The sequence below is a fragment of the Lepidochelys olivacea genome (genome assembly GCF_965140295.1).
Source record: "Lepidochelys olivacea isolate rLepOli2 genome assembly, chromosome: 10".
NCBI lineage: Eukaryota > Metazoa > Chordata > Testudines > Cheloniidae > Lepidochelys > Lepidochelys olivacea.
This window is the reverse complement of record NC_140420.1, coordinates 30,322,276-30,336,570: the sequence shown is the minus strand read 5'-3', so window position 1 is coordinate 30,336,570 and position 14,295 is coordinate 30,322,276. Positions and strand designations below refer to the sequence as shown.

Sequence of the window (14,295 nt, the reverse complement as noted above, 5' to 3'; positions counted from 1 at the left end):
AAATACAGATACATAGTCAATATTCATAACTTTAGATACAAAAATGATACATGCATACAAATAGGATAATCATATTCAGCAAATCATGACTTTTCCAATGACCTCTCACATGACTTATCTTGCATAAAATGCATCATAATTATGCTATAACCATATCATACTCATATCACTATGAAGAATATGGGGTGCAGTGTCACAGTTAGCATGTTGAAGTTGTTTGTCTCTAGAAACCATGTATGGATTTTGTTTTGTGCCAGGAGCTGGATATCACAGGGGAACACTTCAAAGGGGCGCTGGGACTGGGGTGCACTTATTGATAAACTACAAAGTCAAGTGAGGGCTGAGGAGATTGTTTGGGTGGGTAGCAGGCTGCTGTTGTCAGGGAGCTGGCACCCAGGTAAGCACCAGCAAGGTCTGTCTTGCTGGAGGTAGGGGGGTAGCCAGGTGACTCTCAATCCTGGGTAACCTGAGAAAGCATCACAAGTTCCATTGAAACTAGACCCACCAATGGAGGCGGGGTTTGCTCAGGTTCCCAATGCAGGGGGCTGGTTGGACTGCCTAGAAGATCAGGGAGAGGTCAGCTGCCTAAGTTTTACATATGGCCAGAGGGCTGTGACCATTTTCTGTGCATAAGGATCTTGTGACACATCCATGCCTTTGTTGTCTCAAGACTGCAATGCGCTCTGTGAGGAGTTGCACCTTGAAAGACATTCAGAACCGGAAAAGGCAGCCTGCTTGTTGACCAGGTATCTCACTGTGGGCACGTCACCTGGCGTCCCAGGAGTCCTGCTGCCTGCCGGTGGGTTTCTGGATGAAGTGTAAGGCGCTGGTTGGAAAATGCAAGTTATTTTCCATGGGAGACTTTTAGAAAAAAATCATTTCAAAAGAAATGCTGGTGAATGTGCTTCATTTTCTTGATGGGAAGAATTGACCGCAGGGAAAAGGGTTGGTTTCCAAAAATTTTCCAGTTAAAAAAAAATGTTGATTTTTGAGAACTTAAATATGTTCCTAAAAGGTTTCTGGTTTTTTGAGGAAAACTTCAACCAAAATGGACATTTTTGCAAAGATTTTTGTTCTGGTCAAACAAATATAGCAATATGGAAAAAATTCTCACTGGCTCTAGTTCTAAACTATGAAGCCAGAGTTTTAAACTGTGATCACCTGCCTGCTTCGGAAGCCACAGCCAAGACCAGCGGAGGAGCTCAGACTGTAAACAAGAAGAAACTATTAGCAGGGCCTTCTCTGTGAGAACCCCTTGACTTTGGAACTCCCTCTGCCCTAGGTCCAGAATGGCCCCCATCCAGTGGCCATCAGTTCATCTCGTCACGTGATCATCTGGAAAAGGGTGAGAATCCTAAGGGTGATTAATGGATGGAGGAGGAGAATTGTTTCTACATTTAGTGTGCCTGGCTTGCTGGCTGCAGGTCTCCTGGGATGGGTGGAATGGCTGCAGTTTAGCTCTAGTGAGGGGAATTTGATGTCAAGGGCATCCGGAATGAATGGGCAGGTGTGCTCAGAAATCTAAACAAGGTCACGGTATGTTGAGATATTCATTGCTGACCAGGGAATTCAGCTGCACGACTCCCATTAATTGTAATGAAAGGAAGTTGTGTTGCTAAATCCCTTAGTTGGCTTTGCAAACCTCCATCTAGATCCCTTAGCATGGCATTAAGGTCACAGATCTCCCCCAGAGGCTGCTCAGTAAAAATAGCTATTGATTTCTAAAAGCTGTCCTGTTGATTAGGATTTTTCAGAGCTGTTCGACGAGGAAGCCACTGGGCATAAAGGACCTGGGTTGGTTGCTTTTCCAGTGGTGCTACAGCGTCCCATGTTGGGGGTGTGGGACTGAGCATTCTTTGGCATGTATTCTGCCTTCTGAAGAGCCCCATTCCTGCCTTGGATTCAGTGCAGTCAAATGTCTGATCAGCAGTGGATCTCTGGGAAGATTTGTTAATTAAAGCCAGCACTCTTAATCCCACTGTCCACAGTCCAGAGCCCTAGAATTGGGATTTAATGAGCCCATGACAAATCAGTCTCTTCTGCCTTTTCCTGCCAAGCAGCTTATGTAGTTCGGCATTGCCATGTGTAAGCACCATAAAAACCCCTGCATTAAAATAACATCAGCTATGCCGCATTCAGAGGCAGAAATGGGTTGTGGTACTCCCTTAGCAAAGAAGCCTCAAAGCAGGGGATGCTCTTACTCTGCTCTTCATACACAGAAATCTCTTGAATGCTATGTAGGAATATTTGGTCCCAATTCTGGACTATGGTCTTGCTCCTGTGTACGACTCCAGAGGAATAAAGGGGCTGGAAGCCAAGTGGATCCCTTCCCCACCAAGAAATTCCCATAGTGGTCTGGAGGAACTTACTGAGGAAGTTCATGCCACTGAAAGCTCAGCTGGCACCAAGAGGGCATGACTTGCTTTCAGTCATGTGATCTTAGCTGGCATACACAGGTTGGTGCAATGAGGAAAGAAACGTGCTGGATGGAATTATTAGGGTGCTGCTGTATGGAACCCCCCTGCCTTGGAGTTCTCCATGGCACTGCCAGGACACCAGCTTTAATCAGTTAATATTGCTAGAGTCCTAAATGCGAGGTGGCCATCTTTTCAAAATGAAAATCTAGGATTCTTCTGTGGCACTGTTGTTCAGGGTGGTGAAATGCTCATGGGCTAAGCATGCGCTATCTCTGATCTGCTCTGCCCAAGTCACAAAGGCTTCCTCTAAAAGCTGGAGCCTCTACTGCTTCTGCCAAAAGGTTTTATCTCTGGAGGCAGTGGTAGCTTCCTAACCCTCTGTGACTCAGCCATTAGAGGGTACCATGCAACATGTGCCGAACAGCGTATATTAGCAGTGACATTTCTGTTCCCTGTGTTAAGTCTAGTGCTTGATTGGACACTTAAGTTGTGGGAAGAGCTGAAGATCTCTCTCTCTCTCAGGGGCTGGAGATGCGGCTGTTCACAATAATGGTCCCATGATGCAGCCCTCGTAGTCTGGTCAGACATTGGAGCTGGGTGTTAGGGATTTATCCATCAGCAGAATTTGATTTGGTTGAATTTGTCTAGTTGAAATGATTTGGTGGGGAGGTCTCTGGAGTCATTCCTGAGCGACAGGTCCCTTGGATACTCTACTCCGTGGCGACTGATTTGCGTGTGTACTATTTATTGGTTGTGGTTCGTGCTGTGCCATTGGGCACCCAGGTCACATACTATTGTTTCTGCTCCCCACTGCATGACTCCCAAACCCAGTCACTTTACAAGATGGGCCCACCAACCTTTCAGCTGTGCAGGCGACATGGCTGCAAGGCATTCTTTGTAACATCCCTTAATGTATTTAAAGACTGTTATCAGGTCCCCACTCAGCCCGTCCTTTCTCAAGACTAAACATGCCCAGTTTTTTTAACCTTTCCTCTGAGGGCAGGTTTTCTAAACCTGTTATCATTATTTTTTGCTCTCCTCTGGACTCTCTCCAATTTATCCACATCTTTCCTAATGTCTAGCACCCAGAATTGGACACAGTACTGCAGCTGAGGCCTCATCAGTGCCTAACTGGAGTGGGACAGCTACCTCTTCTATCTTGCATTCGACACTCCTGTTAATACAACTCAGAATGATCTCAGCTTCTTTTTGCAACTGCACTACATTGTCAACTCATATTCAATTTGTGATCCACTGTAACCCCCAGATCCTCTTCAGCAGTACTACCACCTAGGCAGTTCTTCCCCATGTTGTAGTTGTGTGTTTCCTTATTGAACTTCATCTTGTTGATTTCAGACCAATTCTTTAATGTGTCAAGGTTGCTTTGAATGTTAATTCTGCCCTCCAAAATGCTTGCAACCCCTTCCAGCTTGATGTCATTACTCTCCACTCCATTATCCAAGTCATCAATGAAAATTTTGAAGAGTAGCAGACCCAGGACAGATCCCTGGGGGACCCATTTGATACACCCTCCCAGTTTGACAGTAAAGCATGGATAACTACTTCTTGAGTTTCACAGTACCAGCCGTGTTAGTCTGTATTCGCAAAAAGAAAAGGAGTACTTGTGGCACCTTAGAGACTAACAAATTTATTTGAGCATAAGTTTTCGTGAGCTACAGCTGAATGCATCTGATGAAGTGAGCTGTAGCTCACGAAAGCTTATGCTCAAGTAAATTTGTTAGTCTCTAAGGTGCCACAAGTACTCCTTTTCTTTTTACTTTTTGAGTATGGTCTTTCAACCAGTTATGCACCCACCTTATAGTAACTTCAGCTAGACCACATTTCCCTCGTTTGCTTATGAGAATGTCATGTGGGACTGTGTCAAAAGCCTTACTTACATCAACATAAATCGCATCTACTGCAACCCCCCATCCACTAGGCCGATAACCCAGTTAAAGAAGGAAATTAAGTTGGTTTGGCATGATTTGTTCTTGATAAATCTGTGCTGGCTATTCCTTATACCTCTATTATCCTCTAGGTGCTTACAAACTGATTGTTTAATAATCTGTTACAGAATCTTTCCAGGTGTCAAGGCTAGGCTGACTGGTCTATAATTCCGCAGGCCTCTTTGTTTCCCCTTTTAGAGATAGGTGTTATGTTTGCCCTTCCCCAGTTCTCTGGGACCTCATCCATTCTCTGAGTTCTTGAGGATAATTGCTAGTTCATCAGGCTCTGCTGTCTTGAATACATCTAACTTATCTCATATTCTTTAACCTGTTCTTTCCCTAGTTTGGCTTGCATTCCTTTTCCCGTGTTAAGATTCATTCTGTTGAGTATCTGGTCACCATTAAAATAGGCATTAAACTCTCAGCCTCCTTGACACCATCAGTTATTAGCTCTCTTTCCCCAGTAAGAAGAAGACCTATGCTTCCCTTTGTCTTTCTCTTGCTCCTAATGAATTTAAAGAACCTCTTCTTATTGCCTTTTATGTTCCTTGCTAGGTGTAAGTCATTTTGTGCCTTGGCCTTTCTGGTTTTGTCCCTATATGCTTGCGCTATTCTTTTGTACTCTTCCTTAGCAATTTTTCTACGTTTCCACTTTTTGTAGGATTCCTTTTTGATTTTCAAGTGACAGCCATATTGGCCTATTACTATTCTTCTTAACTTTCCTTCACATCTGGATAGTTTGTAGGTTTGTCTTTAATAATGCCTTATTGAGAAACTGCGAGCTCTCCTGAACTCCTTTGTCCCATAGAATTTCTTCCCATGGGACCTTACCTACCAGTTCTCTGAGTCTCTTAAAGTCTGCTTTTTTGAAGTCCATTTTCCTTATTCTGCTACTCTGGTGTCTTCCCATCCTAAAAATCATGACATTTATCATTTCATGGTCACTTTCACCCAAATTGCATCCCAGCGTCAGATTTGTAACCAATTCCTAACTGTTGGCCAGAATCAAGTCTAAAATGGCTGTCCCTCTAGTTACTTCCTCCACTTTGTAAAACAAGTAGTTATTCCCAATAAGAACTGACTGGAATTTTTTGTTTTGCCATATTACTTCTCCAACGGATGTCGGGGTAGCTAAAGTCCCTCATTATTACCAGATCTTGTTTTGGATATTTCTGTGTTTGTTCTGGAAGTCCTTCATCCATCTCCTCTTTCTGATTTGGTGATCTATAGTAGACGACTACCATGAAGTGGTCTACCTCTATTTTTGTCCCTTTTATCTTTACCCAAAGACTTTTAACTGGTCTGCCTCTCACCTTCTGGTCCTCAGAACAAGTGTGTGTATATATATATATACTTATTCTAATGCAACATTTCCTTCCTTTTCCCCCCACCTGTCCTTCCTGAACAAGCTATACACCTCTATTCCAATATTATTTCAGTTATGAAATTTATCCTGCCAAGTCTCTGTGATACCAATTAAGTAATAATTTAGTTTATATACTAATACTTCTAGTTCTTCCTGTTTGTTCGGTGTACTCTTTGCATTTGTGTATAGACATCTAAGCAGATTCCTCCATTGATTCCCCTCTTGTTGCTCCTATGACTTTATTGTAATTTTCCATTTCTTCCCCCCACCATCCCTCCCAACATTTAGCCCTCTGTTAAAGTTGCCATTTTTTATGCTTACCTGTGGGTAGCTCTTCCCCTTCTTGGTCAGGAGACCAAGGACCCTATCTCTTCCCCCCTCTTAGTGGCCTTGAGCTTCCCAGCCTTGGGAACAAGTATCTCCTCCTCCTCAGCCACTGAGGTCCGCTCCTCATCTTCTGTTGCCAGTTCAGCACACTGGTTCTTGACCACCTTGGACAGGGGACCTGCGAGGGGGAGCACTGTCTACAGCCCAAGATGGCCAACAGCCACTCTCCTCCCTGCAGAGCAGCCAGTTCCTCCTCCTCCTCTGGTGTTGCCATAGTAATCTGTAGTTGGCTTGCATCCTCCACCCCAGATATTTCCACATGTATCCTGTTGATGAAGCCATCTAAGTGAATTTGCTGTTTATACTTGAGCGAATGTTTGCTGTATTTGTGCAGTATTTTCCCTACATTGACCGGTGTTATTCAAACCCTGGGGAAGTAACATCATCCCAAGTATTAGTTCCTCTTATGTGGGTTTGTGTTGGATTTGCCTTGTGTATAAATCAGTCTTCATCCCCCTGGTGAAATCTGTGGAATCAAGCTGGGGGTGAAGGGGAGATTGTATTCATGACATGGGGTGATGTTGGTTGGCTGTGTTTGGAGCTGTCACTCTCCATGACCCCTATGGTAGTGCTCTCCTGTGGAAGTTATGCCTGGTGCTAGCTGCTGTGTAATTGAGTGACTTTTCTTCCTAGGAATTAAGGTAATCGGTGGCATCAAAGAGTTGACAAGAGAAGAATATGGAGTTTATGTAAAGAGGATCCTACCAGGGGGTGTTGCTTATGCTGATGGTGAGTTAGAAGCCATGGGAAATTGAGTAGTGATATTATATTGGCTCACATCAAGTACTTATACTGATCCTGTTTCTGATGCTTCTTCCTAAACCTGCTTCTAGATCTTCTGGCAAACTATTTTCATGTCTAAGGTCAAACCTGCTCTCTTGTTTCTAAGGTGTTTAGGTGATCACTCCACCCCCTGCACGGAAACATATCCATGCTACACAGCAGATTCTCTCCATTTTAGGATTCTGTTTTTAAAATCAGATCTCATTAGTTGTGTCTTGCCTCCAGTCCACAAAGACCTCCTGAGACACTTGCTCGATTTTGCTCACTCTTCGCTCAGGCAAACCTCCAGTGAGTTTCTCCTGAGTAAGGAGGTAGTGGGAACTGGCCAGAATTCTCAAGATTTGGCCCCTTTGAACCCAAACCATCATTGTTTTTTCCAAACAGAATTGTGTCTCTTGATCAGTTAACCAATGGTCTAACAATCCAAACTAATCTAAGACATATAATCATTAGCATCTCCAGATACAGGAACAATTCTAGACATCCCCAAAACCTTCTGCATTTTGTGATTTGCCTTTATGCCTTCCAGGGAATTAAAGCATAGTACAGGATGGATTAACCATCCATTCAATGTCTCCCGGTTTCTTTGTTTAGGACGCCTGCAGCCAGGAGACCAGATCTTGGAGGTCAATGGAGATTCTTTGATTGGAGTCACGAGTGAGAGGTACCATATCCAAATGCATTCATTTCAGTTCCATGAAGTCCTGTAATGTGTGTTGGGGAACAGTTGGCGTGAAGAACGTTGCAGTGTTGCTGCTGTCCATGTTCTGTACATAAACAATGGGCTTCTGGTTCCAGTGCTATCCATCCAACGCTCCTTTCCTAGGCAAGCCTCCCTATAAAGTTCTTCTTCTATAAAGAAAAGCTTCCTTGTAATAGCGCAAAGAATCCCAAACTGTATTGGAAGTATCCAGAATGAAAACTCAACCTGAACCCACCCACCCTCTGAGGTCAGAGGAAGTGGAGATAACTTCATTGCCCCAGTATTTGTTACTTTGACGCTCTGTGCAATAACAGTGCACCCGACACTATGCAAACACAACAAAAGACGAAAGTCTGATTCTGGGCTGCACCTCTTATGTAGAAAGGTAAAGGCTCTTTATACCAGCTTTGAGCTTCCAGGTTCTGAGCTGTTCCAGGAGTCATAGTGGCCCGGGGCATAAGTCAGCGTAGCCCAGAGGGCTGCTTTACCGTATGGTAGCCTTACACGCCTCTCTATGAGCATCCCAGAATTGTTATAGTGCTGAGTGCCCTGGAAATCCCCCCTCCTGCCTATGATAGGCCCCTACCCTCAAACCCCATTTCCCAGCATGGTCCTCTGCTGGCAGCCGGGCAGGAGAAAAGCCAAAGTAGCACTGTGTTCATGGGCCCAATACAGTTCCTGCACTGGGGGAATCCCCTGGAGGGCCGCATTCTGACCCATGTCTCTGCGCTCCAAGGAGGTTGCAGCGTAAACCAAGACACCAACAATGCATGAATGAGAAAATTCAAATGTCTAAGAGGAAAGATTGACGATTTAAACTTTGAGGTGCCGGTTGTTCTTTCAATAGTGTAGCAAATGTGTGGCTTCCTCAGAGTTTTTCATCGTCACTATGCTGCCCAAAACAGTCACATGGAGACTTGGAAAATAGCAGGCATAGGACCCTAATCTTCCTGCTCCAAAAGCACTGGTCCCTTTTGCTTTAGGTGACAGAAAATCCCCATTAGATTTTAGTAGCATAGGGCCTACGGCACACAGATAAGTCTCTCTCTATGTCCTACCAGTAGAGAGCAGACACGCTCTGTGGGCTTGATTCATGGCTGTGCTAGGGCTCTGTACGTGTGGTGCTCTGAATCTGGCTGTGCATAAGGGAAGGAAGGCTTGCAATGTAGACGGTAGTGAGGAAATACTTGATAATGGGTTAGCCTTATTATCTGAGGGTCTCCAGCTAGTGCAGCAGTGAGGAAACTCAGGCGGTGATTTACCTTCCCTCCAGTTCTGCTGGCAGACAAGGTAATTGGGGGCCAAGGAGATGTTCTGTCTGCCAATGGCCCTTGCCAAAAAGAAGTTGTTAAAGTTTTCCCAATACATGGCTCGCTGTTGAGTTTGACATGCTGATGTGTGAGCCCCACTGACACATAACTGTGGCCCAGTATTGCTCTCTTGTCCTCTTTTTGCACCTGACAGTCATTCTTGTCTTCCCACAGAGCTGTGGATATTCTCAGGACAGCCTCCGCCACCAACCACATGCGCCTTCTAATAGCTCGAGATGATGATGCCAGGTAAAGTTTCATTGTATTCCACCAGGGGTAGGGGCCAGGGGAATTTGTTTGCACTATATATATATATATATATATATATAAATAAAAAAATGTGATCTTTGTGTGTGATATAAAATAAATAGGAAAGTGGTCAGGGTTGTTGGGTTCTTGGTAGTTGTACTTGTACTGCAGCTCTAAAAGACCCTTTGTTAGTCTCTCAGCGGTGCTGCCTGCATAGTGAGGGTCTAAGGAGAACAACTGTTGGTCTTTTTTTTTCTGCTCCCAGTTAAAACTTGGCGCAGGAACAATCAGCTTTACACTACACAACAATAAAATCGAAAGTCCTAAGGAAAATGGCCAAAGTCATGTTAACCCTAAAAGTGCTTTGTTTTAAAGCTGTAACTGAAAGGGAAGCAAAGCCACCTTCTCTCAGGTCCAAATCCTGTCCCCAGCCCCGGGGAAATGGGATGTGCGCTAGGTCTGTGGAGGAAGCGCTGCTCCACCCCTTGCGCCATTGGGCTCTTCCTCAGTCACTACTATCACTGCAGTAGCTTTCATGGCCATTACCTGGTCTTGGCCCCTCCCCGGGGAGAGTAGGCTGTGGAACTGTGTGGTAGCAAACTCGCTTCTAAGTCCTCCCCCTTTAGTATGGCGTATGGGAAGCCCCTCCAGATCTGTGTTGCATGGTGTACTGATGCCTAAATGGATTCCTCAAATCCTTCCCCGTCTGAGCTGTGGAACAGCTCTGGTTCTGTCACATCATAGGCCCTCTGAGCCCATGGAGAGGACAGCAGGATTCGCCCTTCAACTTCGAAATGCATGTGCAGAACTGATGTAGGCGTCCGCAGTCCAACTGCGGCGGGAGGGTCTGAGAATCAGTCAGCTAGGGGGGAGGTTAGCTTCTTCCCAGATCCCCTCTGCCAGATGCTTCCCCTGAAGATCTTGCTTTTTGTGGGCGTGGCGGGAGGGATGGTTAGGAGTTGGCCCATTTAGATTGAGGCTCATGGTGAAACATCCAAAATGAGGTGTGAGGAGAAACAGGCTGAGAGGTGGGTTGTATTTAAGGAGACAAGTCAGGAGTGGACAGGTTGATTTGTGAGTGATTGGCTTAAAGATGGTAGCTAAAGCCACAGGGGTGGCTACAGTCACCTAGAGAGAACATGCAGAGGGCAAAGAGGAGTGGGCCAAGGACAGAGCCCTTCAGAATAGTTCATATTTCTCATCTATATTTTCCTGTCCTCTGAGATTTTAATTTTCTCCTCTGGGTCTTGGCCACTTGTTGATAAGCTCTAAGACTATTTGTTTTGTCCCAAATGATCGCTTCTGAAAGCCTCTCAAGTCCCAAATCTCATCAGACCAAGAGGGAAACAGCGCTACTAAGTGTCCTGGAGAGGTGCTGGAGCTGCCATACGTAGGGAGCCAGGAGATATATATAAAACGTAGTCATTTATACATACGGCTGCCAGGTGGACAGGGCAGCCCAAGTAAACTGGAATATCTCAATTGCATGTGCTTGTTGCAAACAGGAGACACGGCTGGCTGCATAAGAGCTTTGGACTGTTGCTTTGAATGGGATGTTCACCTGAACACTGGCAATAAGCCATCGGGACACATCTCTAATACCCTTCAGGGATGGCTGAAGCCTGTCTGGTTGTACTTTAATGAGTGTGACAGCTATGCTATCTCTTTTTTTAGAGAAGCAAAACAACAACAACAACAAAAAGTAGTACTTTGTCACCCGGCCAGGAGCCAAAAACCGGGATGACTGCATATCTGCTTAGTTGCTGATACTATAATCTCTTATTGGATCTTAATAAATGAAATCTGTACAAATAGGCATGCTGTGTAAATGTTGGTTTTGAGAAATGAAGCAGGCCTGTGTATTCTGAGCCCTGGTTTTGGTTTGTTGCTGTTTCCAAGCCAGAGCTGCACATCTTGGTTAATTTCAGCATCGCGCCAAGGTGCTTAGGCCACGGAAGAAAGCTTGACTGTGTTGTTCCCAAGGAATTAATGTGCACCGGGGCTGTAAACAGAAAGTCTGTCGTGAAAGTGTAAGAAAGGCCTGATCCTGCACTACGGAGATCAGTGGGGCTTTGTCCTAGGGTGAAATCCTGACCCCACCAGTTGACTTTTATGGATGCATGATCTGATCCTAAATGAGGTTGGAAGGTGAGAAGATGATAGGTGCTTGAGACTAAGCCTTCATCTTGGGAACATCAGGAACTGGAGAGGAGTGGTAGGGAGCTGATACAAGTCTGACAACTCAGTCAGCAGCTAATACAAAGTTGAGAACGTCCCTGAGGGAAGCACCAGGCATGGACCTGAGCCATGATGTTCAAAACCTGATAAAAGCTTTCCAGTTAGAGGTGTTTGCAACTGGGTTTTCTGCTTGGGCCTGTATCTACTTTGGCTCGGTCTTCATGAGAGAGATAATGCTGCATTATGATGCAAGACAACCTCTGCTCAAATGAAAAGACTTCTCAAATTGTTTTGAACATACATCCGTCACTGAAGAGGAGAATTCGTGTCTCTGATAAGGCCTCCCTGCTGTAGTGGAGAAGGGGTCCCAGAAAGGCCCCACCAAAATGTGGGAAAATGATCTGACAGTAACGGCTGGGGAGTTAGTCATCTGGATCCTTTGGCTTTATTTGGTCACTACCCTTGGATTCAAGGCTACAAAAAAAGGTTAAGCCACAAAATCCTAGACCGATAAACATCATATAATTTTACCAGTGCCATGCTGCTCAAGGAGCCTGACTGCAAGCCCATGGAGGTCAAGGAGAGTCTTTCCACTGATTGGACCAGGCCTTCATTTTGTAAAGTGAGTTAGTGTTTAAAACTGTCATTTCATTAATTAGGGTATGTCAACATTACGAAATTAGGTCGAATTTATAGAAGTCGGTTTTGTAGAAAGCGTTTTTATTCAGTTGATTGTGTGTGTCCCCACACAAATACTCTAAGTGTATGTAGTCGGCGCAGTGTGTCCACAGTACCGAGGCAACCATCGACTTCCGGAGCGTTGCACTGTGGGTGGCTATCCCACAGTTCCCACAGTCTCCGTCGCCCATTTGAATTCTGGGTAGAAATCCCAGTGCCTGATGGGGCTAAAACACTGTCGCGGGTGGTTCTGGGTACATATCGTCAGGCCCCTGTTCCCTCCCTCCCTCCATGAAAACAAGGGCAGACAATCATTTTGCGCCTTTTTTCTTGAGTTACCTGTGCAGATGCCATACCACGGCAAGTAATTAGGAGCACATTAAGCACCACACGCATTATCCAGCAGTATATGCAGCACCAGAACCTGGCAAAGCGATACCGGGCGAGTAGGCGATGTCAGCGTGGTGACGCGAGTGATGAGGACATGGACACAGACTTCTCTCAAAGCACGGGCCCTGGCAATGTGGGCATCATGGTGCTAATGGGGCAGGTTCATGCGGTGGAACGCCGACTCTGGGCTCGGGAAACAAGCACAGACTGGTGGGACCGCATAGTGTTGCAGGTCTAGGATGATTCCCAGTGGCTGCGAAACTTTCGCATGCGTAAGGGCACTTTCATGGAACTTTGTGACTTGCTTTTCCCTGCCCTGAGGCGCAAGAATACCAAGATGAGAGCAGCCCTCACAGTTGAGAAGCGAGTGGCAATAGCCCTGTGGAAGCTTGCAACGCCAGACAGCTACCGGTCAGTAGGGAATCAATTTGGAGTGGGCAAATCTACTGTGGGGACTGCTGTGATGCAAGTAGCCAACGCAATCAAAGATCTGCTGATATCAAGGGTAGTGACCCTGGGAAATGTGCAGGTCTTAGTGGATGGCTTTGCTGCAATGGGATTCCCTAACTGTGGTGGGGCCATCGATGGAACCCATATCCCTATCTTGGCACCGGAGCACCAAGCCACCGAGTACATAAACCGCAAGGGGTACTTTTCAATAGTGCTGCAAGCCCTGGTGGATCACAAGGGACGTTTCACCAACATCAACGTGGGATGGCTGGGAAAGGTACATGACGCTCGCATCTTCAGGAACTCTGGTCTGTTTCAAAAGCTGCAGGAAGGGACTTTATTCCCAGACCAGAAAATAACCTTTGGGGATGTTGAAATGCCTATAGTTATCCTTGGGGACCCAGCCTACCCCTTAATGCCATGGCTCATGAAGCCGTACACAGGCAGCCTGGACAGTAGTCAGGAGCTGTTCAACTATAGGCTGAGCAAGTGCAGAATGGTGGTAGAATGTGCATTTGGATGTGTAAAAGCGCGCTGGCGCAGTTTACCGACTCGGTTAGACCTCAGCGAAACCAATATTCCCACTGTTATTACTGCTTGCTGTGTGCTCCACAATATCTGTGAGAGTAAGGGGGAGACGTTTATGGCGGGGTGGGAGGCTGAGGCAAATCGCCTAGCTGCTGGTTACGCGCAGCCAGACACCAGGTCGGTTAGAAGAGCACAGGAGGGTGCGGTGCACATCAGAGAAGCTTTGAAAACCAGTTTCATGACTGGCCAGGCTACGGTGTGAAAGTTCTGTTTGTTTCTCCTTGATGAAACCCCTCGCCCCTTGGTTCACTCTACTTCCCTGTAAGCTAACCACCCTCCCCACCTCCCTTCGATCACCGCTTGCACAGGCAGTAAAGTCATTGTTGCTTCACATTCATGCATTCTTTATTCATTCATCACACAAATAGGGGGATAACTGCCAAGGTAGCCCAGGAGGGGTGGTGGAGGAGAGAAGCACCGGGAGGGGTGGTGGAGGAGGGAAGGACAAGGCTACACAGCACTTTAAAAGTTTAAAACTTTAAAACTTATTGAATGCCAGCCTTCTGTTGCTTGGACAATCCTCTGGGGTGGAGTGGCTGGGTGGCCGGAGGCCCCCCCACCACGTTCTTGGGCGTCTGGGTGAGGAGGCTATGGAACTTGGGGAGGAGGGCGGTTGGTTACACAGGGGCTGTAGCGGCGGTCTGTGCACCAGCTGCCTTTGCTGCAGCTCAACCATACGCTGGAGCATATTGGTTTGATCCTCCTGCAGCCTCAGCATTGAATCCTGCCTCCTCTCATTATGCTGCTGCCACCTTTCAGCTTCAGCCCTCTCTTCAGCCCGCCACCTCTCCTCCTGGTCATTTTGTGCTTTCCTGCACTCTGACATTGTCTGCCTCCACGCATTCATATG

The 14,295-nt window shown here is 46.1% G+C and overlaps 1 protein-coding gene across 5 annotated transcripts in view; it reads left to right on the top strand.

Moving 5' to 3' along the window:
• LOC311527015 (syntaxin-binding protein 4-like) overlaps positions 1–14,295 on the top strand; it is a 119,936-nt gene that overhangs the window by 53,946 nt on the left and 51,695 nt on the right. For all 5 annotated transcript variants that reach the window (XM_084640546.1, XM_084640543.1, XM_084640545.1 and 2 more), the window contains exons 3-5: positions 6,750–6,845; positions 7,494–7,563; positions 9,087–9,161. In XM_084640546.1, the coding sequence (XP_084496672.1) occupies positions 6,750–6,845; positions 7,494–7,563; positions 9,087–9,161 (241 nt within the window). The remainder of the gene's footprint in view (positions 1–6,749; positions 6,846–7,493; positions 7,564–9,086; positions 9,162–14,295) is intronic.